The sequence below is a fragment of the Esox lucius genome, chromosome 19 (genome assembly GCF_011004845.1).
Source record: "Esox lucius isolate fEsoLuc1 chromosome 19, fEsoLuc1.pri, whole genome shotgun sequence".
NCBI classification, from domain to species: domain Eukaryota; kingdom Metazoa; phylum Chordata; class Actinopteri; order Esociformes; family Esocidae; genus Esox; species Esox lucius.
Window position 1 is genome coordinate 26619173 of NC_047587.1, and position 27512 is coordinate 26646684.

The window sequence follows — 27512 nt, forward strand, 5'->3', positions numbered from 1 at the left end:
TTCAGTTCAATTAACAACGCTTTATTAAATAATACAGCATAGAAACAAATTAAGGCTAGCAGTGAGCAACAGCTGCATGATGGAAAGTCAGAAGGCTGATTGTTAATATAAAAAATATAACATTATAAAGCCAGACAGATAACCAAAAGAGAATACGTACAATTGCGGCCAGTAAAGAAGTCAGAAAAAAAAAACATTTCATTTTTTAACTAGGACTTCAGTGTGTATCTGTGTGTTTGTCAGTCCCTACTGACAGGACTGCTTTTTATAAACACAGTAACGGGTAAGTTAGTAAAGTGCAGATATTGACAAAGACGAGACAATGTTTGACAAATCATGGAGTTCTGATCATGGAATGGCCTTTAACTGTCTGATCCTTTATTACTCTCAGCTCCTACAGTAAAGAGAATAGGCTTAGGGAAGAATCTGGGAAAACTGCCACATATGGTTTGAGTCAATGACTTTTAATGGATGATCAAAATAAATTCTACTGATCCAAACAAATACAAGCCATCCATTAAAAGCCAATACATACTGTAGGCAATAGGCTGATCCATGAGCGCCTTCTTACATCAAGCTGAACACGGATCATGCAGATGACAACCTCATTCTCTAGGTCATGTAAGACAATGCCTGAAAAACAAAAGTCCCCTGGAGAGCCCATCCTCCAGAAACCCTCTTACACTGACATAGTAAAATGACAGCTCATTGGCTCAGATGCAAGGCGAGACAAGCCCATGGAAAAGGAGGATGAGCAGTAGAGGGAAATGGGGTCACAAAAAGGACATCAATCTTCATTGTCAACCCCGGATCTGCCAGTGAACCTACTATTGCAAGCGGCGTCTTTGAGAGTGTGGACTGGTTCTCAAATAGCGAACAAAAGTAAAGGCCGGATGGATCATGGAAGTATCTAGAAGGCCGCATTAACAGTGTCATTGCTGAGGTGCTATGCCAACACCAGGAGGGACGTGGGTGTGTTATTATATTAGGGCTAAGCGAGAGTTACAGGAGTAGGGTTTAAAGCGGCAGAAGTTCCTTCAGTCCAATCCTACCCTTAGTTCTCAACTTCCCCGCCCTCCACCACCCTCCACCATCTTGCTGGTCTGGAGAGAGGAAAGAGCTCATCACTCCATTTTCTTGGTCCATTCCATGTCATCGCTACGAGGTTTCTGACCGGTCACACTCTCTATCAACCTCTCCATCTTTCGCCAGAAGCCCACCTTGTCCAGGGGATAGTTCAACCACCCTGAGAGAGAAAGGGGAATGAAAGGGGAAGTGAAAGATAAAGCAAGTGAGCGGAAAGGGAAGAAATCCACAAAGTGCGCAAACCAACGGACAATCTCAATTGAAGCACGCACACACGTCCCCATCACCACGCATTTCCAGGAAGCAGCAGCAGATACCGCGGCTCCCAAGAGGCCTCTGCTCCCAGGAGACAGGAAGGAGATCTGGCTCTGGCATCAGAGTAATGTAGACACTTACAGACACACTACTGTACTGGTTTCTCCATACATCACAAGGAACTCATCTCTCACATCCACGCCGTTGAATCAGACACACTCCCAGGAGGCCGGGACATCAAAGACGCTTTAGTGTCACAGACCCAGGAAGGAAGCACGCAAGCACACGTGGTCGAAACACGTCAAACACACATTACATTAATACACACTGAAGGTATACAGTGAATGCACTATGCGCTCACACATCCAATATAGGCAATACAGTACATACACATGTTGTTATTCCATCCAGTGTGTGTTGTTATTCCATCCAGCGTGTGTTGTTATTCTATGCAGTGTGTATTGGTATTCCCCCCAGTGTGTGTTGTGTTATTCCGCCCAGTGTGTATTGTGTTATTCCGCCCAGTGTGTATTGGGTTATTCCTTCCAGTGGGTGTTATGTTATTCCATTCAGTGGGTGTTGTGTTATTCCATTCAGTGTGTGTTGTGTTATTCCTTCCAGTGGGTGTTGTGTTATTCCCTCCAGTGAGTGTTGTGTTACTCCGACCAGTGTGTGTTGTGTTATTCCATCCAGTGTGTGTTGTGTTATTCCCTCCAGAGTTTGTTGTGTTATTCCATCCAGTGTGTGTTGTTATTCTATGCAGTGTGTATTGGTATTCCCCCCAGTGTGTGTTGTGTTATTCCGCCCAGTGTGTATTGTGTTATTCCGCCCAGTGTGTATTGGGTTATTCCTTCCAGTGGGTGTTATGTTATTCCATTCAGTGGGTGTTGTGTTATTCCATTCAGTGTGTGTTGTGTTATTCCTTCCAGTGGGTGTTGTGTTATTCCCTCCAGTGAGTGTTGTGTTACTCCGACCAGTGTGTGTTGTGTTATTCCATCCAGTGTGTGTTGTGTTATTCCCTCCAGAGTTTGTTGTGTTATTCCATCCAGTGTGTGTTGTGGCTGCGGTGTTTCTGCACTCCCCCTGTCCCTCCGGTGACCTCCTCTCTGCAGGAGGAGAGCAAAGCAGCTCCACTTGTTTGTTTGATTTCTCCTCTTTGTCCCGTTCCCTCTGTCTCCCCATGCATGCCTATTTGTTAGCACTGACAGCAGGTTAGCATTAAATATACATGGAGATTGTCAGCCACGGGCACACACAAAGGCAGGCGGCAAGGCCCCGGGGACACCAGGCAGGGAGGGTGGAGGAGCGGGGACGGAGCTGTGGCACTCCCCTGTGGCAGCTGCGCCTCCCCCTCCACACTTACACACCCCCCCCCCCCCCCCCCCCCCCCCCCCCCCCCCCCCCCCCACTGAGGTTAGGGACCTGCGAGAGTACGGGAGGGTGGGTCAGGATGATGGAGCGCACGCACGCACGCACATCTGTTGTCCATAGGGGGACAGTATGACGCACATGCATCCTCTCTCCATTGCACTCTCTGAGACACACACGGAATACTCAATGAGGATGAGGCCTATTGCCTGCACGCGCGCGCGCACACACACACACACACACACAACCAAATAGATTGCTTTTCCAGGTTATTTATATTATACAGAAGGCAGCCATCTTGGATGGACCTTTCAACTGAAGACAGTATTTGAACGTAGCTCAGCCATGTTCGGTACGTTGTCATATTCAGTGGTACGTTTATGGTAGGTCTTGGGGGATGGATTGTATGAGCGTGAAACCTCTATATAGCAATGTACCTCTATATAGTTCAACAACGCACTGCTGTAGATGTCACTAACGTGATCAGTGACAACAGCACTAGAAAGATGTTAGTAGCCATGGTGATGCAGCTGTTACAGTCAACAGTCACTAATGTGCTTCAGTAAGAAGACTAACATAGACTACAGGTGGTAATGCAGTAGTCAGGATGATATCAGAATATTGGCAACAATTATATTATTACAGTAGTATTGTATAGTACCTTAAGTCGGTAGGTCAGTATTGTATATTACCTGTGGTGATACAGTAGTAGGTGAGTATTGTATATTACCTGTGGTGATACAGTAGTAGGTGAGTATTGTATATTACCTGTGGTGATACAGTAGTAGGTGAGTATTGTATATTACCTGTGGTGATACAGTAGTAGGTCAGTATTGTATATTACCTGTGGTGATACAGTAGTATGTCAGTATTGTATATTACCTGTGGTGATACAGTAGTAGGTGAGTATTGTATATTACCTGTGGTGATACAGTAGTAGGTGAGTATTGTATATTACCTGTGGTGATACAGTAGTAGGTGAGTATTGTATATTACCTGTGGTGATACAGTAGTAGGTCAGTATTGTATATTACCTGTGGTGATACAGTAGTAGGTGAGTATTGTATATTACATGTGGTGATACAGTAGTAGGTCAGTATTGTATATTACCTGTGGTGATACAGTAGTAGGTGAGTATTGTATATTACCTGTGGTGATACAGTAGTAGGTCAGTATTGTATATTACCTGTGGTGATACAGTAGTAGGTGAGTATTGTATATTACCTGTGGTGATACAGTAGTAGGTCTCGTGAGGGGACACGTGGTGGATACGGTGGTGTTTCCGGGGTAACACCAAGTGACAGTCTTGCAGCAGCGTCACCCAGCGGGGGAGACCGAAGTAGGAGTGAGACCACTTATGGATCTGATTGGTCAACGTGACGAAGACTGCCAGCGCAAACACAAAGCACTCCCAGGGGTAGGTCTCTGCCACGGCATCTGAGGAAGAGTCAGGAGAGATGGCAGAGGGGGGTGGGGGGGTGGGAGGCCGGGTGGAAAGAATTATGGATCAAGAGAGGGCTGTGAAGACAAAATGAACGTTCACTCCGAGTTACAAGGTCCTTTCTTGTGTCAACTCTGGTAGAAAGTCCATAAGTCGTTGGTGGCATGGGGTTTCTGTTTGGCTCACGCAGGTGCATGGGGTTTCTGTTTGGCTCACGCAGGTGTTATGAGTGCCCCCCCCCCCCCCCCCCGACATTGTGTCTCTGGTAACAACACATCACATTGTCATGGCCTGGTGTCTGTCTGCATGGTCGCATGGTGAACCCACTTCCCTTACGGATGTCACCTTGTTCAGGTTGTAGTGTGTGTGTGTGTGTGTGTGTGTCCTCCCTCTCTCTCACCTGGCTGGTAGGTCAGGAACTTGTAGGCCATGTGTGCCAAAGGCAGTATGGAGAGCATGCAGTTGTCCCCGTTGGTCTCGATGAAATCATGCCTCGTGATGGCTGTGGGGTCGATGTGGTGTTCCCGGAACGGACGGATGAACGCCTGGAGACACAACAACCCAGACAGAGGACGGGAGGACAGAAGAGAAGGAATAATGTTACGATAGCGTTGACTCACTGACAGGAAAGTATTTCATTATTTATTTATTTACAGAAAAGTAGTAAAAAAAAAAACATCCTCTGAGTTGCAAGATATTAATGTCTTTCCCCCATACTGCTCATGTTTGGTCAGTCACTGAACTAATAACCTCAGCTGCCCAGCCCATCTAAGGGAGTCACTAGATTTGAGGCTGGCCAATATGCACCGTCCCATGGGACGTCCAACTAAAGGCTGGCAAGTGGCACCGTTGTGGCCCAAACCTATGCAGTGCCTTAGATTCCTGCACCACCTAAAATGAAAAGATCTAATAAAGGGGTCTAATCAAGTTTTTACAGCCTTATCTACTTAATAATGTTTGCTTAGTTGCAGTAGCAGATATTTCCTAGCCCAAAACGATAAATGGTCACCATGTGTAGACGCTGATTAAAATCCAGCTTAAACCATGACAAAAATAGAAACTTGTGCTAGGTTGGTGGAGGTATAGCCCTGACAGTATGGTGTCTATAAAAATGAAGGGACCAGATGCTACAAGAAGGATGAAGCAGGATATACGAAAAAATGATGGGAGGTTAGGTACATTACGTAAGTCAGTCAGAGGGCTGTGCTATGGTTGGGAACAGGATTTTCCAAATAAATCCTAAATCCTGCAATAAAACATGATAACCTGTGTTCCATCTCTGAAAGGTCAGAGGCTGGAGTCGGTCGTGCGGTTTAAATTGTGACCTGGGCCCCGTAGAGCGTACATGAATGCCGTAGGACAAAGCCCTGTGTCACACTACACGTTAAGGAACAGAAAGATAACCTGCTATAAAGCCGTACAGCCCATCCTCTCTGATCCTGCAACATAATAAACCTCGGAACGGCGGTTCGCGGCGCTCCCGACCTGGCCGTGCTGAGCCGAGACAGACACCTGCCTGGGACGGCACGGGTGTCACAAATAAAAGGGACAGAGGGAGAGGACCGCCGAAGCACAAAGAGAAAAACACACAATGACGGTAATTTATTGGCCACATAAAAAGAATCGTTTGCCGACACATTACCATAACGTGTCACCGACGGTAAAAAGTCATTATCCTGTGTTTGTGGGCAGGACTCAATCACATGCATATCTGAGGCCGCGTGGAGACACTCGGCTGGAGCTACGGAAACTATCTGTTGATATTTTGACAATTATCTTCCTTTCCATTGGTCTCATTCCCTTCCCCCGGTCTGTCCGTGAGATTAAAGGAGCGTAAGCCCCAGACGGCACACAGAGCCGGTCTGTGGACTCCTTGGTACACCGGAGCCGCCCCAAGCTACACCAGCACTAATCCCACATCGTTTAACGGCCTGCCTCGCCCGCCTTTCCACTAATCAGGACTCACATCTACCATTGCCCTGGCAACCCGGCCACGGATGGGGAATGTCCCTCCCCTCACACTCGACTATGGACCGAACTGGTTTAAAACGTTCAATTAGACGTTTTTTTTTTCTTCCTCGTCTAATCACTGTCATTAATGATTCTCCCTCAAGTGGAGTTTTTCCGTTTGAACCTGAGGACAAAAACGCCGTAGCCGTCCGCTAAGTGTTCCCTTTAATCTGCTGGTTAAGGGTCTTAAAACACTCTTTTCTAGATGTCTGTAAATTCCCCCCGCTCTTTTTGAAGTCCGATCGTTCCCAGGTGGCGAATCCTAATTATCCCAGACTGCACTAGGGCCGACAGCGAGCAGCGGCCATGTTGCAGAGGCAGAGCGGTAACTGGTGCACGGCGGGCGGCTCTGTGGCCAGACCAAAGAGTCTGCTGATGAAAGCAGGCCGGTCGTCAGGCCCAGGCCGAATTTTAGGAAGAAACCTAGAGAGGACCCATGCTCAGAGGGGTGACCAGTCCTCTTCTGTCTGTGCCTGGTGAGATATTAAGAGTCCAATTGGAATAATGAATAAATGCATGTGGGCGAAATTTTAAATTTAAACTAGGTCAGAAGTATGGATGGACAAAGACAGGGACAGCAACGGACCCCCCATACCAGGACCTCATGTCCTTCTAAAGTTTAAAAGGGGAAGAGACTGGGAAAATTCAGACAATGCATTCCTCATATCAACAACGATTTATAGTTGAGAAGGAGAACTTAGTGGGGAAGGAGAACTGACCCAATCCCCCAGCCCAATAGTATAGCAGCGTAAGACCTTGGAACTGAGACAGGGGGGTCCGGCGGCACTGTGGCCCTACCCGGGGGAGGCCCTAGACAGGGCCCAACGGTCAGGAAATCAATCCACCCACATTGCCAGGCATCAACCAAAGGGACACCCACCAACCGTAACCACCCTGAATGAGGGCCGAGTATTGCCAGTAGAGTACAGCCCATTTGCACAAGTGCGCAACAGAGAGACAAAAACAAGCCAGTGACTTTTCTCCCGAAAGGCATTGGAGGGAGGGCATCCCAGTGGCGATGAGAGCCCACCTGGCAAGACAGCAATGATGGACAGTAACACGCCTTTCTGGTCACCTTCACACCCCTGGGCCAGGCTACACCTAATCATAAACCGTGCTGTAAAGATGAGTTTTTAGGCGACAAAGTTTGCACTGAGTTTGCATTTCTAACCTTAATTGGCAGATCATTCCACAGTAGTGGAGCTCTATGAGAAAAGGCCCTGCCTCCGGCTGTTTGTTTAGAAAATCTAGGTACAATTAAAAGGCCTGCATCTTGCGATCGTAGGTTACGTGTAGGTATGTATGGCTGGATCATTTCAGCAAGGTAAGTAGGAGCAAGTCCATGTATTGATTTATAGGTTAACAGTAAAACCTTAAAATCAGCCCTAACCCTAACAGGCAGCCAGTGTAAGGACACTAGGACAGGAGTAATGTGTTAAAATTTTTTTGTTCTAGTTAGGATTCTAGCAGCCGTGTGCAGCACTAATTGAAGTTTATTTATTGATTTGTCAGGGTAACTGGAAAGAAGAGCATTGCAGTAATCTAGTCTAGAAGTAACGAAAGCATGCATTAGTTTTTCTGCATCAGTTTTTGATAGAAAGTTTCTGATTTTTGCAATGTTTTGAAGATGAAACTAAGCAACTCTTGAGACATATTTTATATGTTTATCAAATATCTGAAACGCACGCTTCCAAACTAGCTAATTTTGGGGCTTCTCCATGCTTCACTTAAATATATAACTGGGTGTCATCAGCATAACAGTGAAAATGTACATTGTGATTTCGGATTACATCGCCCAGAAGCAGCATATATAGTGAGAACAATAATGGGCCCAGAACCGACCCCTTGAGGAACACCAAAGCATACCTTTGACACACTAACAAACTGATATCTTTCAGATAAATAAGATTTAAACCAGGCTAGAACATGTCCACGTAGCCCAATATGGGTTTCCAGTCTCTCTAAGAAAAGGTGATCTATAGTGTCAAAAGCAGCACTAAGATCAAGAAGCAACAGGCCGGATGCAGAACCTTTGTCTGAGGCCATTAGAAGGTCATTTGTTACCTTCACGAGTGCAGTCTCAGTACTCTGATGGGATCTGAAACCGGACTGGAGCATTTCATAAATGTTATTTGTCTTCAGGAAGGCATTCATTTGTTGGGAAACACATTTTTCTAAGATTTTTGAGAGGAATGCGAGGTTCGATATTGGCCTATAATTGTTTAATATGTCGGGATCCAGATTCGATTTTTTTTAGAAGAGGCTTAATTTCCGCTATTTATTGTGAGTTTGGTACACATCTGGAGGAAAGGGAGCAATTTATTATGTTCAACATTGGCTGACCTAGCACAGGAAATAGCTCCTTAAGTAATTTTGTTGGAATCGGGTCTAGCTGACAGTTTGTGGGTTTGTGACTCATTACAAACTTAGTGAATGTGTCGAGTGATACGGTATCAAAACATTCAAGTGTCCCCATTGACACCTGGTCAGGGAGGTTCAGGAAATTTTTAGGACAACTGAGATTTTGAGGACCATAACTATTTAAGGAGTCAGTTATTTGTTTCTAATGGTGATGATCTTTTCATCAAAGTAGTTCATGTATTCATTACAACTAAAGTGAAGACCCACCTCACTTGTTGAGCTTTGCTTTTTTGTTAACTTTGCAACTGTATCGAAGAGACATTTTGGATTGTTTTTGTTCACCTCAATCAAGTTGGAGAAATAAGATGATCGAGCAGACCTGAGTGATTTTCGGTATTGTAGTGTACTGTCTATCCAGGCTAGTCTAAATACTTCCAACTTGGTGGAGTGCCACTTTCGCTCCAATTTTCAGGAGGCTTGCTTAAGTGCTCTAGTATTGTCTGTGTACCAGGGAGCAAGTTTCTTGTAGCTTATTTCTTTTGTTTTTAGTAGTGCAACCGTGTCTAATGTATTTCGCAGTGTTGAGTTCAGATCCACGATTTGATAATTTACAGATTTATTTACTCTGTCGTTAATGAGCGAACTTGTAAGAATATCAAGGAATTTATTTGTAGTCCGAAAATGTATAGTACGACTCATTGTTTGCGGAGCAAGTAGATTTCCTGTTTTAACGGTAAATGTAATAAGACAGTGATCCGATAATCCAGGATTTGGGGGGAAATTATTAGATTTACAATATCTATTTCTCATGACAGGACTAAATCTAAGGTGTGATTGTGGCAATGTGTTGGACCTGAGAAATGTTGGATAAAACCCATTGAGTCAATTATGGCTTCAAAGGCTTTTTGAAGAGGATCATTGGACTTTTCCATATGAATACTGAAATCGCCAAAAATGTGAATACTATCTGCCATGACTACAAGGTTAGACAAGAATTCTGGAAACTCATTGAGTAACATTGTGTATGGTCCGGGGGTCTATAAATAGTAGCTATGTAAAACGATTTATTGGCCTGGTTAACTTTCATGAGTAAAACTTAAAAAGAATGAAAATCAGTGATGTGTTTGAGAGTAAATTTATATTTACTGTCATAAATATTAGCAACACCCCTCCTTTTTGGGATGCACGAGGGATATGATCACTAGTATAGCCAGGAGGAAAGGCCTCATTTAAGGCAATTAATTCATCAGGCTTTAGCCACATTTCACATAAACCAATAACATCTAGTTTATGGTCAGAGATTAATTCATTTACGGCAACTGCCTTTGGAGCAAGGGATCTAACATTTAGGAGTCCCATTTTGAGATGCGAGGTGATAGTCATTAAACATTTTATTTGTGACCAATGTGGAGGAAGGCTTTATCTTAATAAGGTTGTTTTTGTTAGCACTACCTTGTTTAACTTTTCTCAGCCTGGAACGAGTCACAGTGGCAATAGGTAAAGCTGTACTTACAACTCTGGCTATGCTATCGACAGACTCCACTATGCTAGCAGGCTGGCTAACAGCCTGCGGCCTGACCTGCACCCTATCTCATGGTGAGGCTATAGGAGTGAGACTCCTGTCAATGCATCGTAAATAAAAGAAGAGCACCACTCCAGCTAGGATGGAGTCCGTCGCTCCTCAGCAGATCAGGCCTGGCCCTATTTCTGGGAGTCCCAAAAAGAAAGACAGTTATCTACAAACTCTACCTCCTGCGACGGGCAGAACTCCGTTTTCATACTGCAGGTAATGGAATCGCCGATGACTAATTATGACATTATGACTACTCACAGGTGAAGCAAAATAACCATGATCATCTCCTAACAGAGGCACATGTCAAGGTCTGGGTAGATTAGATGGTAAGCGAACAATTAGTTCACTTAGTCAATTAATTGGATGCAGGAGAAATGGGCAGCAGTAAAGACCTGAGCGACTTTGACGAAAGCCAAATTGTCCTGGCCAGACGACTGGGTCAGAGCATCTCTGAAATGGCAAGGACTGTGGGGTGCTCCCAGTCAGCAGTGTTGATTACCTACAGACAGTGGTCCGAGGAAGGACAAACCGCAGACTGGCGACAGGGTGTTGGGCACCCAAGGCCTCATCAATGCATGAGGGCAACGCCCCTGTCCACCAGTGAAAGTGCCTACAATTGTCACACAAGAACTGGTCCTTTGAGCAGAGGAAGAAGGTCGCCTGGTCCGATGAGTCACATTATCTTCTACATCACGTGGACTGCCATATACGTGTGCTCTATTTACTTGAGGACATGATAACACCAGATTGCACTGTGGGAAGATGACAAGCCTGTGGAGGGAGTGTGATGCTCTGGGCAATGTTCTGCTGAGAAACCCTGGGTCCGGGCATTCATGGGGACATCAATTTGACGTCCACAAATTATTGTTGCAGACCAGATACATCCCTTCATGGCAATGGCGTTCCCTGATGGCAGTGGTCTCTTTCAGCAGGACAATTCCCCCTTCCACACTGCACACATTGTTCGGGAATGGTTTGAGGAACATGATGAAGAGTTTAAGGCGTTGCCCTGGTCTCCAAATTCCCCAGGTCTCAATCCAATTGAGCATCTGTGGGATGTGCTGGACCAAAACGTCCAATCGAATGTGGCTCCACCTCGCAGCTACAGGACTTCAGGGGTCTTGTAGAGTCCATGCCTCGGCAGGACAGCGTTGTTTTGGCGGCATGTGGATCAGTGTATGTGTCGTCAATATGCATGTTCTTCTTGGAGACTGTAATCCATGCGTTGTCAATAAACAAGTGATTCATTGAGACAAGAAGCAATGTGTCATCAATATGCATGTTATCCCTAGAGACTATGAGCTATGTGTCCTCAATATGCATGTTATTTCTAGACACTTTGATCTGTGTCCTCAATATGATGTAGAGTCTCAGTATTAGACATAAATTCAACAAACAGATGTGCTTTGTTCTTAAAACCAATCTGAAAACAGTCCGAACACAGCACTTTATAATGCAGCAGAACATAGTACATCATTGTGAAGATCAGTGAAGCTATTACACATTGTGATATACAATCACAAGCAACGCTGGAAATCCCAATTCCCACCGGAAAATGGAACAATAAGCCCATCATCAGCAGAAATGCACACAGACCCAGAGATTCATCACCTCAAAGATCACCTCCATCTCACTACACCACATAAGGGCCAGCTGCTCTTTTAATTGGAGAGGACGAAAGTGACCTTTTCTTTAATTGGACGAGGGGTGTGACCAAGTTGTTCTTATGCATTAATACGGAGGCCGTTTGCTGTAACCCCAGCTTAACAGAGGTGGGCAAAGACTTGGGGAGTGGGGGGCAGGGGACAGGCAGAGAGGGAGCAATATGTCCTGGGAGACAGGATGGCATTTGGCTCAGAGCAGCCATGTCAGTATAGTCCCCTACAGAGCAGTAAAGCCCAGTCCTACAAAAAGCTGGAGAGGGACAGGACGGGGGAGGATGTCAGAAGAGCGACAGGACAGGGGGAGGATGTCCGGAGTGGGACAGGACAGGAGGAGGATGTCCGGAGTGGGACAGGACAGGGGGAGGATGTCTGAAGAGCAGCAGGACAGGGGGAGGATGACTGAAGAGCGACAGGACAGGGGGAGGATGACTGAAGAGCGACAGGACAGGGGAAGGATGTCTGAAGAGCAGCAGGACAGGGGGAGGATGTCTGAAGAGCGACAGGACAGGGGGAGGATGTCCGGAGTGGGACAGGACAGGGGAAGGATGACTGAAGAGCAGCAGGACAGGTGGAGGATGACTGAAGAGCGACAGGACAGGGGGAGAATGTCCGGAGTGGGACAGGACAGGTGGAGGATGACTGAAGAGCGACAGGACAGGGGAAGGATGTCTGAAGAGCAGCAGGACAGGGGAAGGATGTCTGAAGAGCGACAGGACAGGGGAAGGATGTCTGAAGAGCGACAGGACAGGGGGAGGATGTCTGAAGAGCGACAGGACAGGGGAAGGATGTCTGAAGAGCGACAGGACAGGGGAAGGATGTCTGAAGAGCGACAGGACAGGGGGAGGATGTCTGAAGAGCGACAGGACAGGGGAAGGATGTCTGAAGAGCGACAGGACAGGGGGAGGATGACTGAAGAGCGACAGTTATCCCGGGTTATGAAAAATCTGTGGTCATTTGGAATCATGGTATGTTGGCTCCACTGAGGAGCTGGGAATGGGAGTGGCCTCAAGCCCTCTTACCTTCCCAATAACAGGGATGTCCACAGAGCCCCAGGTGTCTGCCCCCCAGTGGACGATCCCCGAGGCAAAGTCTGCCGTCACTATCCCTGTTACTGGAGGAGACAGGAGGAAAAATCAACATCACGCTTTTTGTAACTTACTTGTAACTTACTTTGTCAAGGTCATTTAAAAAGAGAAACATTTATTGGAGCGACTTACGGATGCCAAAGACGATTTTGTAGATGTGCACAGTGGAGAAGTTGAGGAGAAGGAAGGAGAGGTTGATGATGAAGAGAGAGAGGCACAGGACCACACTGATCCACTCCTGCAGTCGCTTTCCTGTGAAAGGCAGCAGATCACACAACATCCGTCTCAGTTACCAGACAGGCATAGCTAAGCAACCGACATCAGGTGCAATACATCGTCACTTTCCAGTGTCCTGTACAGCAGTGCTGATCGTTCTGAAGAGAGTGAAGTAACTTTTCTCCATTCAGGGGACCTGTACTGTGATCTACTGTGGTTAATGAGCGTAGAGGTCAGCCCAGCGGGTACCAGGAGAAGATCACCCGGAGCTCTTTAGGGTCACGGGGTCAACCGCTGGGGGCGCAGTCACATCTGTGTGTGTCCTGCGCCGTGTGTGTGTCCCACCGACCATGGCGCTAAGAGGTCGTCGGTGAGACGAAGACAAGTGTATGCCGAGGATGGGGTCGTGACCCCTTGAGTGCGGAGCAGTGCTGACACAGCTCTTAACTCGCAGGTCAGCGGTGACGGAGGAATGAGGAAGGGTGGGCTGGCGACGGGGCCAGCGGACCACCGTGTTGCCCCTCCACCCGGGCGGTCAGAGAGCCGATCAGAGGGCTGGTGAATAATTCAGCAGGCTACGGAGCTCTGGAGCGGCTTCAGCTGCAGCCAGCCACTACTGTACTGTATGGTCACATCATCACCCCATCCACAGAGACAGCACATCCCCCATCACTCATCGCTGTCTTTCTGTACCTTTTAACCTCTGGGTCCGTGGCCCTCACTCACTCGCTTCTCCTTATTCAGCAGTTCATTCTTCCTTTATTCTTCTATCTTGCACTTTCATTCTTTCCTCTTTTTTTTGCATATGCAAGGTGTCAAGTGCCACAGTGAAGGCAGACGTTCTGAAAGTTTAATGGCCTTAGATTTTCCTAATGGAGTAGATTGGAGTGCTAGCAGACTATGGGATATTGATGAGAGCTTTTAATAGGGGCTTTCAGGCCCTACAGACAATAGTAACCAAAACCAAGTTATCCAACCAGTCCACCAGTCATGGGAATCTTACTTTCACTCCTTCCTCTCACAAAACATATCCAGTAACAGTCCACACCCAACCATCACCAGTACACAGTCCCATCTGTCACCCAGCACTTGTTCAGCTGGTTATTTACTGGTAATGGAGGAGAGGACAGGGCTGTAGAGAGCTGCAGTAAACAGAAAGGATTCCTCAAGTGAGTAGCAGCCAGGTGTTTAAGTTCTGTATGGAGTAAAGGCCCGGGTGGGGAGGAGGCACTAGGCGCTGGAGGAGGTGCGAAGGGCTGGAGGAGGCATGAGGTGTTGGAGGAGGCATGAGGCGGTGGAGGAGAGTCAAGGCAGTGGAAGAGAAGTGAGGCAGTAGAGGAGAAGCAAGGCAAACTGTTGGAGGAGAGGGGAGGCAGTGGAGGAGAGGCGAGGTGGTGGAGGAGAGGCAAGGCGGTGGAGGAGAGGCGGGGAGGTAGAGGAGAAGCAAGGCAAGCTGGTGGAGGAGAGGAGAGGTGGTGGAGAAGAGGAGAGGCGGGGCGGTGGAAGAGAAGCAGGGCAGTGGTGGAGAAGCGAGGCGGTGGAGGAGAAGCGAGGCGGTGGAGGAGAAGCGAGGCGGTGGTGGAGAAGCGAGGCGGTGGAGGAGTAGCGAGGCGGTGGAGGAGTAGCGAGGCGGTGGTGGAGAAGCGAGGCGGTGGAGGAGAAGCGAGGCGGTGGAGGAGAAGCGAGGCGGTGGAGGAGAAGCGAGGCGGTGGAGGAGAAGCGAGGCGGTGGAGGAGTAGCGTGGCGGTGGAGGCTCCAGCAGAGCAATGCAGTCAGACTGCCAGGCCTCCAGCACCAACCCACTACCTGACCTGGCAGATTACGTGACACAACACCTTAACCACCAATCATTGAGGTTTGCGACTTCCTTTCAAGCGTCTGTAATTCTTGCAGAATGTGACATCTAAGAGGCGCTACCTTGCATCAACGGGGGTGTAACCTAACACTGAAAAATGTAACACTCTTCATGATTGCACCGACCCAGGTGAACACCTGGTAACAGATTGAGACTCAAGACAATGCATATTCCAAGAAGGGGAACTAAAGAAGCACAGTTTTGGTGGTCTCTGTATTAAATATGACACCATTTCTACCACTCTGCCAAAACTCACAGGAGGAACAGACACGAGAGATTCACTAGACAAAAATGCACTCACAAACGCAGGTTCACATTTACAAAAGCAATCACGCGTACCTAACTACAGAAGCGCGCACACACGCACACGCGCAGGGTTGAACAGTGGGGCCGCTGTCAGGTGATCTACGTCAGTCCTTGGATCCTCCTGCTCCCCGGTGGAGGCAGAAACTAGGCCAGGCCTCGACAGAGCAACTGCGCGCAGCCAGAAACACAGTCCCCCTGTCCATAGGACCAGAGTGGTGCGCTCATTAATACAGTCCTGACAACAACACGCTCCCTGGCAACCCTTCTACCATCGCTCACACCAGCAGCCCTCGACTCGGCACACTGGCGTGGGGAATTAACCTGGGAGGGGCTAGGTACAGGGAAAGGGGGGGGGGCGCTAATAGGGTGAAATTAATCAACGACGCCCGTTCCGGCGCAGAGGGATGGCGCCGACACCAAACAACACCCTGTGAATGCTAATAGCTTTCTCGTCCCGGTCTCACTCTCCCACCGCCGCGTCAGTTTACCTCCCGCGCTGCTCCATCGCGCAGCCTCAGAACAGCGTCGATATAGGAAGTGATTGGTGCACGAGCCGAATCAACAGAACTTGCGCCGCGAGTTGCTGATGTGCCTCTCCGCACCAGGGCGTTTGGAGAAGCCACGATCCGGCAGGAGTCCAACGTCGTTCCTCACTATACATGGGTGTAATGGTGTCTCCACGTTTGGGCTTCGGTCTCGGTTCCCGGAAAAGGCCTGCTGTCCACACACCGTACTAAACAGACGCGTTCAGGGAACCTACAACATGCTCTGGGCCGGTGTGTGAATATTAAGCAGAGCCAGAGATACTTATCACAGCAGTCAACATCTTGCTTATCCTGTGAAAGTCAAAGTCCTGTGGAAATACGGGCATGATTTGCATGCCTTTCTGCCCATTATTTTGAAGCCTTGCACAGGATCCCGTCTGTGTCCGGTCAGGACAAAGGGATCTTTTCTTGTGCCTTTCTTGACTGTGTTGTCCCAGACGCTGATGCCTTGTGTTCTCGGGACAGACTGCCTCCTCCGGAGCCACAGACAAAGAGCTAACAGACACACCCAGAATGGTTGCCTTTTACAAAGACCCAGTCAGAGGAGCCAAAACACCATGACAGCATCATTCTTCCTCCCTCAGCTACTCCCCAACCCCCCACCCAAACACACACATACACACACACACACACACTAAAATAAAGATTTATAAATAGTAATACACAAAATGAAAGGAAAACCACAGACTCAACAGTGGAGATGCTGTAGGTCCATAATTATCCTCATGAATAGACACCTCTCTGCTATTGTCTGTGTCTCCTGTCCCTCTGTCCCCTGGCCAGTTCTCTGTAGGCCCATCTTCAGATGGGACTTTGGGAGGGTGGGGGGGGGGTTGGGCAATAAAACTGGGTCACATGCTTAGAGAGGGGGAGACTAAGAGAGCCAGTGAAAGAGAAAAAGAGTGAGGTAGAATTCCCCTGATCAGGACGAACGGATCAGTCACAGGCCTCATTCCTTTCATCTGTTCTCAGTGGACATCTCAGCCTGGGACACACAACACACATGCAAGCACACATGACACACACACACACATACACACACACAGAAAAATTAGGCACCAAATACAGAGAATCCAATGGTGCCAGACAAACTTAATATGCACTGTACATTACCCTATGGACAAGAACTGCAATAAAGAAATGAATGTGTCAAATGAGAGAGGTTCAGTGACTGACACCAAAATGCTTGCAACACCAGGGTTGTGGGCTCAATTCCCAAAGGGCCAAAAATGCATCCATTTACTACTGGATAAGTGTTTGCTAAATGAATTAGATGTAAATATAAACCAAACAACAAAAGAGAACTAACACAAACACACACACACACACACACAGTAATGTGAAGGCACGCACAGTCACAGCTGAAAGCAGTGGTATCAGGCTTTCCTTTTGGCTCCGCATCCCCTGTGGCCAGACCCTCTGGTGGAGATTCCACTGACCGTGATGATGGCCTGGCTAGGCTGGGGTACGGATGCCGTAGAGATACAGTCATTCCTCTGTCACACATACACCTAAATGCATGGACGTGTCCCCCTGTATCTAAAAAGCTGTTTTTACGACCATAAGGGAATTATACTCTTACGCCACGTGAGGCAGCATTGCTGACTTTTTAACGTCCCGTTGAGTAGTAGTCAGAACACATTTCTACACGGCTGTGGCTGAGTGGAACAAGCTCTGGCCTATAAAAGCGGTTTCTGACAATGCCTAGGTTAGAACACATACAAGGCATGGTTAAAGTTCAGCTTCTAGAGGGATTTGCTGGTGTGGATTTCATGTTTTATGTAAACGGTTGTGCTTTGCCCAGCTATCCATGTGTTACGCTGTATGTAATAAGCAGTATGTAGACAATGAAGCATTAGCTCTGTATATGACCGCTGACTGAATTAGACCAATGTCAGCTCTACCATTCCTCACTTAGAATTATGACTTCTATAATGAAGGTCTATAAGCCCACATTCATATTAAATCAATTCTATGAGGTAGACTGAGCTTTAAAAATTAAACCGTTCCCCCAACCCATTTTCAAGTTCAGCCCTATACTGATTGAGGCACTCCTGGGGAGAGAAATATTCTATTTAATAACAGTAATTAGAGCAGTTTCCCACTGTCACCCTCCTCACTATAGCAAAGTCCCCAGAATATACAGAACCAAAAAAGAGAGTTCTATCAAATATTAATAACAGGCTTTGTCCTAATGTATTTGGAATAACCTTTGTGTGTGTGTGCCCAGCCTAATGTATTTAGCTGCCCTGGTGTGGGTATAATTGAGGGGCTCAGCAGGGGCAATGGCAGGTATCCCATTTCATACTCTCTATACCCTGTCTGTCTCTCTGTGTCTATGCCTGTCTGTCTGTTCCTGTCTCTCTCTCTCTGTATCTCTGTCGGTCTGTCTGTTTCTCTGTGTCTATGTCTGTCTGCCTGCCTGTTCCTGTCTGTCTGTCTGTCTCCAGTCTCTTTACAGCAGCCATGCGGGAAGGTGTAGAGTGCAGACAAGTTCACAGTAGCACACCCAGCCTCTAACAAATGGCCTGCTCTAGTTTAATGCAGGACGTCTGCTGTATTCTGCTGACTGTGAGAGGTGGTCGGCCCAGGGCAGTCCAGGTTGGCTCATGTCAATCCAGGTCGGCCCGGGTCAATCCAGGTCGGGTCTGTGTCACTGGGCTGGGTCAATGTAAGGTGCTGTGTCACTGGGCTGGGTCAATGTAAGGTTCTGTGTCACTGGGCTAGGTCTGTGTCTCAGGTTGACAGGGTGTCAGGTTCTGTTAGACTGCCATAGCCAGGCAGTGTCAGGTGTAATAGTGTAGAGCAGCCTATGACTCCTGAGATGTAACCCAAACTTATAGCCCTGTGCCAGCCTGGGCTCTGGATCACACACTGTCTTCACTCTGTGCAATTGACAAAATTCACCAATGTTAAATAGCTCTTGAAACAATATTTATTGTCACTGGAAAAATATAATCACATGAATTTAGATGGTAAAATGATAACACTGACAGGTAAAGTAATATTGTGAAACACCAGCATTTCACTGAGACTACAGACACATCATGGCCATTTTCTGAAACTACAACGCAAACATTTGAACAAATCCCATGTGTGGTATCTTAAACGTGATCGGCTTATCGAAATGTACTTCTGTCTGTCACACCCACTCAAACACGCCACAGTCAGACATGTAGGAGATAAGAATAGGAACTAAAATAACCCTTTCAATGTTCTGAGTGTCTGTTTGACATTCAAATACAGTGGATAACTGAAGGCAGTATGGTGAGTGGATGACAAAGGTGTTAGTAATCCCAGAATGTCCAACAGCTAAGTTCTAAGTCTTAAATCATGTCAACCTGGTCCACTGGAGCCAGCTTCTATCTAACACACTGTACAGACTCCTCATGCAGCGGCTAGCTGGACAGAATCAGAAAAATAGTCACATTCACATGGCAAATACCTTTGAACACAGGGAACTGGCAGTGAAATGGCGCCACAATAAACAGAATCCACACAACAATGAGTATAAGGGCCAAAGAGACAGTTTACACAGTCCACAACCAGTCTGTTTACAATTAACAGTGAAGCACCAGAAAAGACCGGAGACATTGACAAGGGCACGTTCAAGATTCCTTTCCAGAGGACCAGAGGACAACATCTTGAAGTGCTACGAGAAAACCACACACACACGCTCTTAAATGCAGTGCCCTTGTGACCAGAACAGGACGGCTGGCTAAAGTAATCCGGAAAACAGAAAGAAGACGAAAATCCTATTTACTTCCTGGCGAATCCGTAAAGTGGGATAAAAAGTGCAAAGAGCATTCGGCCGTGCATGACACACAGACATATGGCAAGGAGATACGTCCAGCTGTTCGCCTGTCCTGGGGTTACTGTAATGACCCTTAGCCTCCATTGAGCAGACCAAAGCCTCATCAATCCTATCCCACCCCTCAGCATCAACATGTCTACAGACCCAGCCTTCTCACTCCAACCACTCTTTGCCTACACCTCGACACATGTCTGCAAGGTCTGTTGTCATGAACCATAACCCCCAACTACCCGTCCTCGGACCCATCCCACAACTGCTAACAGGCTACTACTACAACTAGGCCTTGGTTGCCCTGCCTTTTTTCATTGTTTGCAGCCCAATGAGTTGGACTACATTGACTAGTGTACATAGCATGGAACTGAACACATTCAGAGGACAAAAACATCAAGGCAACAGTGAAACACCTGAACTGTGCTGCCTACCTGGAGACCTGCTCATTGACCATATCCATCCGTCCCTCTGCTAAGCTACGTGGTTCCTTCTTGACGGTCTTTATCTTCTGGCAGGTTTAACAACTGTAAAAGTTTAACTCTGCCTGATAACTGGAGTACAGCCTCACTGAGACAAAATTACTGCCAGTAACACTGTCACACTACTATACTAAGCAGAGTTGGAGGAGTAATAAACTGGGCTGAAAACAATCTTTACATCTGGCCAAAAGAGACCTCTCCAGTTCCCCATTAACAAGAACATGAATTACTAGATTAATTTATTAACCAGCCACTCTCCACTCGGTCCCTCTACGCACACTTACACTGTACAGTAGTTAATAACATTTGCCCGTAGCAGCCGCATATGTCGGACACACTGTGTGGGTTGTCCGTTAATAGACAGGCACACTCAGGAAAACGGCTGATCATTAGCACGCTAATAGCACTCTGTAATTAACCAGATCTATTTTAAGTGAGGTGAAAACTCCTATAACAAGGAATCACAGACCAGAATGGTGCGGGACTACAGAGTAGGGCATTTACAACATCCTTTATAAGGACCGATATATAATGTTTACAGGATATGAGATTTACATAATATTTTTTGACTTAATGTTTTGAAATGTTCATCTTAAAAACTAGCCATAGGAAAAGTCTAGAAAAAGTAATTAAAATACATTAAACATTCCTGCCAACTAATAGCGACACACAGCCTTATAGATTCTGAGAAATTGTTCTTTACACGATTTTCTGATTTTTATCATTCATGAGGAGAGAAGATAATTAAATTTAAAAAAGATTATAGACCTACCAATTTACCAAAGGGTTATACTGGTTTTAATGTCATGCAAACATTTGGGGTCACTTTTTGGAAATGTCCTTGTTTTCCATGAAAACATACATGAAATGAGTTTGAATAGGAAATATAGCAAAATGAATAGGAAATATTGTCATGGACAAGGTTAGAAGTAATGAATTGTAATTGAAATAATAATTGTGTCCGAGAAACTTTGCCACAGCCAAAGCACCCCCAGAACATCACAATGCCTCCACCATGCTTGACAGTTGGCATCAAGCACTGTTCCAGCATCTTTTCATTTTCTTTGTGATCCGAACACCACATTACACTTTTTCTAATGTTCCTCTGTCCATGGTCTGTGTTCTTTTGCCCATCTTAATCTTTTCTTTTTTGGGGCAGTCTGAGACATGGCTTTTTCTTTGCAACTCTGGTGTTGTAGTATTTAATGAAACTGCCAGTTGAGGACCTGTGAGGCTTCTGTTTCTCAAACTGGAAATTAATGTATTTGTCCTCTTGCTCAATTGTGCACTGGGGCCTCCCACTTCTCTTCCTATTCTGGTTAGAGACAGTTTGCACTGTTCTGTGAAGGGAGTAGTACACAGCGTGGTACAAGATCCTCTGGCAATTTCTTGCATTTAATAGCCTTCATTTCTCAGAACAAGAATAGACTGACGAGTTTCAGAAGAAAGTTCTTTGTTTCTGGACATTTTGAGCCTGTAATCAAACCCACAATGGCTGATGCTCCAGATGCTCAACTAGTCTAAAGAATGCCAGTTAAACTGCTTCTTTAATCAGCTCAACAATTTTCAGCTGTGCTAACATAACTGCAAAAAGGGTTTTCTAATGATCAATTAGCCATTTAAAATGATAAACTTGGATTTGCAAACACAATGTGCCATTGCAACAAAGGAGGGATGGTTGCTGATAATGGGCCTCTGTACACCTATGTAGATATTCCATTACAACATTTCCATTTCCAGCTACAATAGTCATTTACATAAAATAAAAATGTAGGCCTTGGTGGCGCTTAAGTTGGTAGTGTATTGTATTTTGTTATTTTACTTTTAACAGCAATTTTCTCCCCAATGTTGTGACATGAAATTCTTAATTTTTCCATCACAAAAAGTTGATGTAGAGGAGAAATGTCTTCCAAAGCACATCACATGATGTTCTGTTTTTTATCACGCTGCTTGCTCCACCAGAATGTCTACACCAGAATCGTTGCATACCGGAAGGAACGCATTCACCGGCCTTCCACCATGATTGAGCTCACAGACATCACAAGGAGTCGCCCAAGCATGACAGGCAAGGCAGCAATATTTGATTACTAACCCCCTAAACCTGGTGCTAGCCAACTGCAGTGTTCTCAGCGGGGCCACTGGGCTAATCCGTGAGATGGATTCGAACCTGGTTTTAACGGTACAGTGATTTAAAACCTGTGTGAAGATGATAAAGGTTTCAAATAGGTTCCACAACCACAATAAAATTTGACCAGTGCAGAAAAACAGGAAAACAAAATGTTTCTATCTGGCCATAATCAACACCAATCAAATACGTGGACGGGTATTCACTTCCTTTTTTTGCACAACAGTAATCACAAAAGCATTTTTGTTATGACTATTGGTAAAATAATTCCATAAAAAGCACTAGTGGATTTAATGCATCTGAAATAACTACAATGGGAAATCATTGTGCCAAACCATAACCAGCTCACTGGCCACTGTATTCCTTTCTACTGACACACTGATACGTTCATCTTCAAATGGGTTCCTTCATCTTACCGTCCTCTCGTTGTCAAGCTATGAGTATTAAAACAGTCAGTCATTAACCCCCCCCACACTGTTTCTACTTTATATCAACCTATGAGGCCCCTCTCTCTCCATTTAGTGTATCTAGCAGGTGAGTAGACTGCCGATTGCCGAGCTAAAGTTTAGACAGATTATCGGCCAGTTCAAATGGCATAATCCATCTTGGAATTTGTTAAATTATCTACTGGAGATAGGTTTGAGGTGGGGTATATGAAGTGTTTTTTATTATTATTTAAGCTCTGTCCACAAATAAATAATAAGACAATAATATTAATTAAATGTGAAGAGAGAAATAAGACTTTGCTTTATACAGTGCCTTCGAAAGTATTCAGTTTCACTTCACTTTGTTTTACTGTGAAATAGATTTCATTAATAATTTGCCATTCATCTGCCCATAAACATCATATCTAAAAAGCAAATACATGTTGTTGTTTTCTTTTGTAAATTTGTTCCAATTTATCTCAAATTAAGAACTAAAATAACTAATGTATATAAGTATTCAGATGTTTTGCAATGACAGTGTAAATGGAGCTCAGATGCATCCTATGTCTTTTGAATATCTTTCATATGTCTCTAGGACTTCTCTTCTCTGGCCCGCTATTAGAAGGGATGAATGTTGTTGTCCCTGGCTGGTTTCGATCTGCAGTTTTCCATGTGGCAGACTGTGCCTTTACCATTATGCTATTTAAACCACAGGAATGCAACATTTACCTCAGCCATTACCTTTTTGCTGAAAAAAACGTGGACAACAAGGTTTATTAACGGAACTAAAGTGTGGTATTGTGGTATTACAGGCTGGATATATATTGTTGTGCGATGGCTGAAAAGTACCCAAGTGAGACATAAACTGGAACGTCTGACAGGGAAATCGAACTGGGATCAAAATTTTGCAGGTTGGGGATAACCCCACAAGACCACAGGGCATGCTCGTAGTAAGTTCCACCTCCGTATAGTCTCCAAAGGCAACATTCATCCCAGCCATTAGATTATTGCTGAAATAACATGGGCAACAGAATGTTTATTAACGGAAAGGCATCTTCTTTTACTGCGCAAGGGGCTGTCATCTAAATCTCCCCAAAAAGAATAAACAGACGCATACTTCGAAAATTCACCAGAAATAGTAGCAATATAACTGTAAACAGTTTTATTTAATGCTTACTATATAACATAACTACTGAAGCCAGCAAAGGTTTATGTTTATCCTGAACAAATCCTAATGCATACTTTGGTCGGTCGGAAATGTGATCGAACCCTAGTTGCCCGCATGAAAGTCTGCACCTCTAACGATTACGCTATTTAACAAGGGGTGTCACTCACTCACTCACTCACTCACTAAGAGACATTTGCTCTTCTTGGCCGGCTCTGCTTACGCGGTCCAGCAAAAACTGTCCAAATCCAGTTGTGAAAGTTTGGTGGAGGCATAACCAAGAAGACCCAAAGCTGTGAAATAGGCGCTTCAACAAAGGACCTGATTATTTACGTACATTTTTAAAACACTGGAACGCTTTGTTATTACGGGGTATTGCGTGTAGATTGATGGCAAAGAAAATGCAATCAATGATAAATTAAGTCTAAAACACAACAAAATATGGACCATGTGAAGGTGTCTGAATACTTTCTGTGTACGGCAATACAAACACAATTAAAGAACACTAAAATGTTGGTGGAAGGCGGGGCTTAAACCTAGCTTTGTTCGCAATTAAGGAATGTTCTACTTATAAGTTTCTGGATAACACCTGCACTTCCTTTGCTGAACATTGTTATATAGGGGGAGACATAACACAAACCTACTCAAAGGTATCCTGGCTCTGCAAAAACAAGTTTCATATCAACAAAGGCATGTTTATAACCTCTAGAGATTCTACTTACCCACCAGGTAATTGAATGTGACCTTGCTATCAACAAACTTTTAAAAAATAGTGCCACTCCAGTGAACCAAAGTTCCTAGTGAATGGACTCAGTGCTGCCACCATGAATGGGAAGGAATTATTTGAACTCATTTGAGTGGCACTAGATTTTTTTATACGTTGTTTGACAATGGACACCTACAACTCCCTGGAGAGTAAGTACTAGATTAATATTTGGCAGAGACACCTATTGGTGCAATCCAAGTTTTGAGTCTTTTGGATTGTGTGTACCAGCTGTGCAAGCAGTGTGATTTCAGCCAATTCTCCTTAGCAGATTTGCTCTAGGTTGTTTGGACGATGCTTGTGGACTGCAATTTTCAAACAGTACCACAGATTCTCAATGGGATTGAGATTAGGATATTGACAGGGCCATTTTTGGACATTTAACTTTGAATGTTTGAGAGAATGCAAAGAGTGTGCTAAGCTGTCATCAAGGCAAAGGGTTGCTACTAAATATATTTTTGATCTGTTCAACACTTTTTTGGTTGCTACAGTAGATTATTCCATAGGTGTAAAACTAAAGAAATACCATTGAATAACAGGTTTGTCCAAACTTACCTGGAACTGTATATTTGGCAACGAATTAGCCCATCTACACATCTATAATATCTACAAATCCTGCTTAAAACTAGTTAAGCAACAACAGTTGATCAGCATTATGAATGCTTGGAATATAGCGGTATGCAATAGTTATGTAAGAAACTTTTACATTATCAAATAGGTTGATACTGCAAATAAATTCATAATTATAGGCTGACAGAACTGCAAGTATTTGTTCTATGAAAAAAAATGAAAAAACATTGCAATACTTAATGTACACAATGACAGGTGTTTCTGTCATTCCTTAAACAGCTATTTAAATACAGCTTTGGCGAATCAGCAGCAATGTATATTCGGTGACATCCCTATCTTAGTGAGGTTTAGGGTATTTTATTGATTGAAAAAAGTCTACTCTCCAGCTTAGTGTCTTACCAGGAGAATACAGTTTGGCAAGTTCTCGGGCCCCGGCGTGCTGCGGTCCCCAGCGAGGCGCCGTGCTGCGGGCAGCCGCACCATGCTCATTCCCGTTAGGATCCTCCTCTGCCATAGACCGATGTTGGATCTCTGTCTCTGATAGTTGCGCTGCCGCCGCAGTCATCCTCCCTTCCATTCCCTCGGTTTCAACTACAATGCATAAACCATGTGTTTCATCAAACGAAGCCAGTTATTTGATCACTAGTGAATGTTTATGTCGTTGCAGTGGAGTGATGCTCTGCCACCGGAGCTACCCAGTAAAACCCGGAACTACAACACGAATGAACCGCCTCTGACACACAGACCTAAAAACAGCAGCTATAGCCTATCATTTCTTCCGTCTGCTTCATTCGTTTGTTATTTTCAATTCAATTTTTAAAGACAGCTTAGTGTTTCCATAACAGCATACCACCCGGTCATTTTACATCAGTGCTTTATGTTAAACCTTACAACTGGAAAAAAAACTTCTGTGCATCTATCCTTGCTCCGCGGTTCGTAGGGGTAGTCAACAGTTCGTATTTTTACAACGGACAATAACATAAAAACAGGCAATATTCTTAATTGAAATAACACTAACAATTATACTGTCGTTCCTCTGATAATGACAAAATTCCAATGCCAAAAATAACTGGTAATGGACCGCACGTCTCTGACAGTATTATTGCTGTTTTCTCTGACACTTTATCTTTTTTCCTAGCACATGGAGATTCGTTTGTAAAATAGTGAGGATCCCTAGGACGTTCATGGCGCAAAAGGTGAAAATACGCCATGATGACACGCCATGGTGTAATGCCATTGACGCGCTGTCGCCTACTCCCACTGGCTTGATATTTTACAAACTGATTAAAATATGACCCCGCATCGTCTGCTTTTGCTTGTTTCCAATGACTTGTTTTATACCGAATGATTATTGGTATTTTCTGTACATTTAACTGATTGAGCCCTTGTTGAATTGCGTTGGTTAATGCTGTCCCTTAACCCTGGCATGCAAATACACGTTTACATGCAAGGGCCTTTAGGTTTTACAGTGGCAAACAGTTTTTTTGTATTTAATAAATGTATGTATTTAATGGATAATTCAGTGTATTCAAATTGTATTCTTTTTGTTCAAATTCTAATTTGTTCTATGTCAATTTCAATGAAGGGCAATAACATTGTAAGCAAAATCATTCAATTTACTTTAATGTTCTTAGATTCAAGCATGTGTGGCCTACATTTCAAAGTACAAAAATGCACCTACAGTCCAATTAGTGTAAACATTGGTATTGCTGCTCCTCTCAAGCCATTTCAGTCCCCTCCAGAGATGTTCTATCGGTTTCAAGTCCAAGCTCTGGCTGGGCCACTCAAGGGCATTCACAGACTTGTCCCGGAGCCACTCTTGCGTTGTCTTGGCTGTGTGCTGAGAGTCAGACCCTTCGCTAGGATCACAATACATTCAGGCCTTAGCCCAACCCCCACACAGCCCGGGACAGAAAGTACAGGGTTTTGAATGTACACGCGGAAAATTACGTCTACATTGTCATAATGCGCGATCGGAATTATAGATGAATAGATCAGGGGCTATTTCTTTATTATTATAATTTTTTGGTCCATTTGAGATCCAGGGCTGTAGCCCCGGACGCCCAGGCCGAATGACGCCACTGCTGAGGGTAGTGTCCTGTTGGAATGTGTACATGGGTCTGATGTTCTGAGCGCTCTCAGCACCGTGTCTTCCAGTCCTTGCCACTGGAAACAATCCCTCCAGCATTACGCTTTGCCCCCATACTTCACCGGAGGGATGGAATTGGCCAGGTGATGAGTAGTGGCTGGTTCCCTCCAGACTTGATTCTTGGCATTCAGCCCAAAGTGTTCAATCTTGGTTTTATCAGACCAGAGAATCTTGTTTCTCATGGAATAAGAGTTCTGTTGGTGCGTTTTGGCAAAGTCCAAACGGGCTGTCGTGTGTCTTTAACTGAGGAGTGTCTTCTACCATGA

General features: G+C 45.2%; 1 protein-coding gene across 1 annotated transcript; it reads right to left on the minus strand.

Moving 5' to 3' along the window:
• Window positions 1–25991, minus strand: si:ch211-212o1.2 (TMEM189_B_dmain domain-containing protein). Its single transcript, XM_020056544.3, has 6 exons — window positions 25497–25991; window positions 12976–13095; window positions 12778–12869; window positions 4551–4695; window positions 3934–4146; window positions 1–1246 (listed from the first exon to the last, which is right to left on the minus strand). Exons 1-6 carry the CDS (start codon window positions 25672–25674, stop codon window positions 1125–1127), a joined length of 870 nt encoding a protein of 289 aa, XP_019912103.1. The 5' UTR covers window positions 25675–25991; the 3' UTR covers window positions 1–1124.
• Between the last annotated feature and the right edge of the window lie 1521 nt (window positions 25992–27512).

Bases quoted from the DNA above. Each gene is read 5' to 3' on its own strand.
- si:ch211-212o1.2 (XM_020056544.3), bottom strand. From the start codon at position 25,674: ATGGAAGGGAGGATGACTGCGGCGGCAGCGCAACTATCAGAGACAGAG. The intron at 13,096-25,496 runs GTAAGACACTAA...TGCCTTTCACAG, and splicing joins TGCCAAACTGTATTCTCCTG to GAAAGCGACTGCAGGAGTGG. The intron at 4,147-4,550 runs GTGAGAGAGAGG...ACTCTTCCTCAG, and splicing joins GTTCCTGACCTACCAGCCAG to ATGCCGTGGCAGAGACCTAC.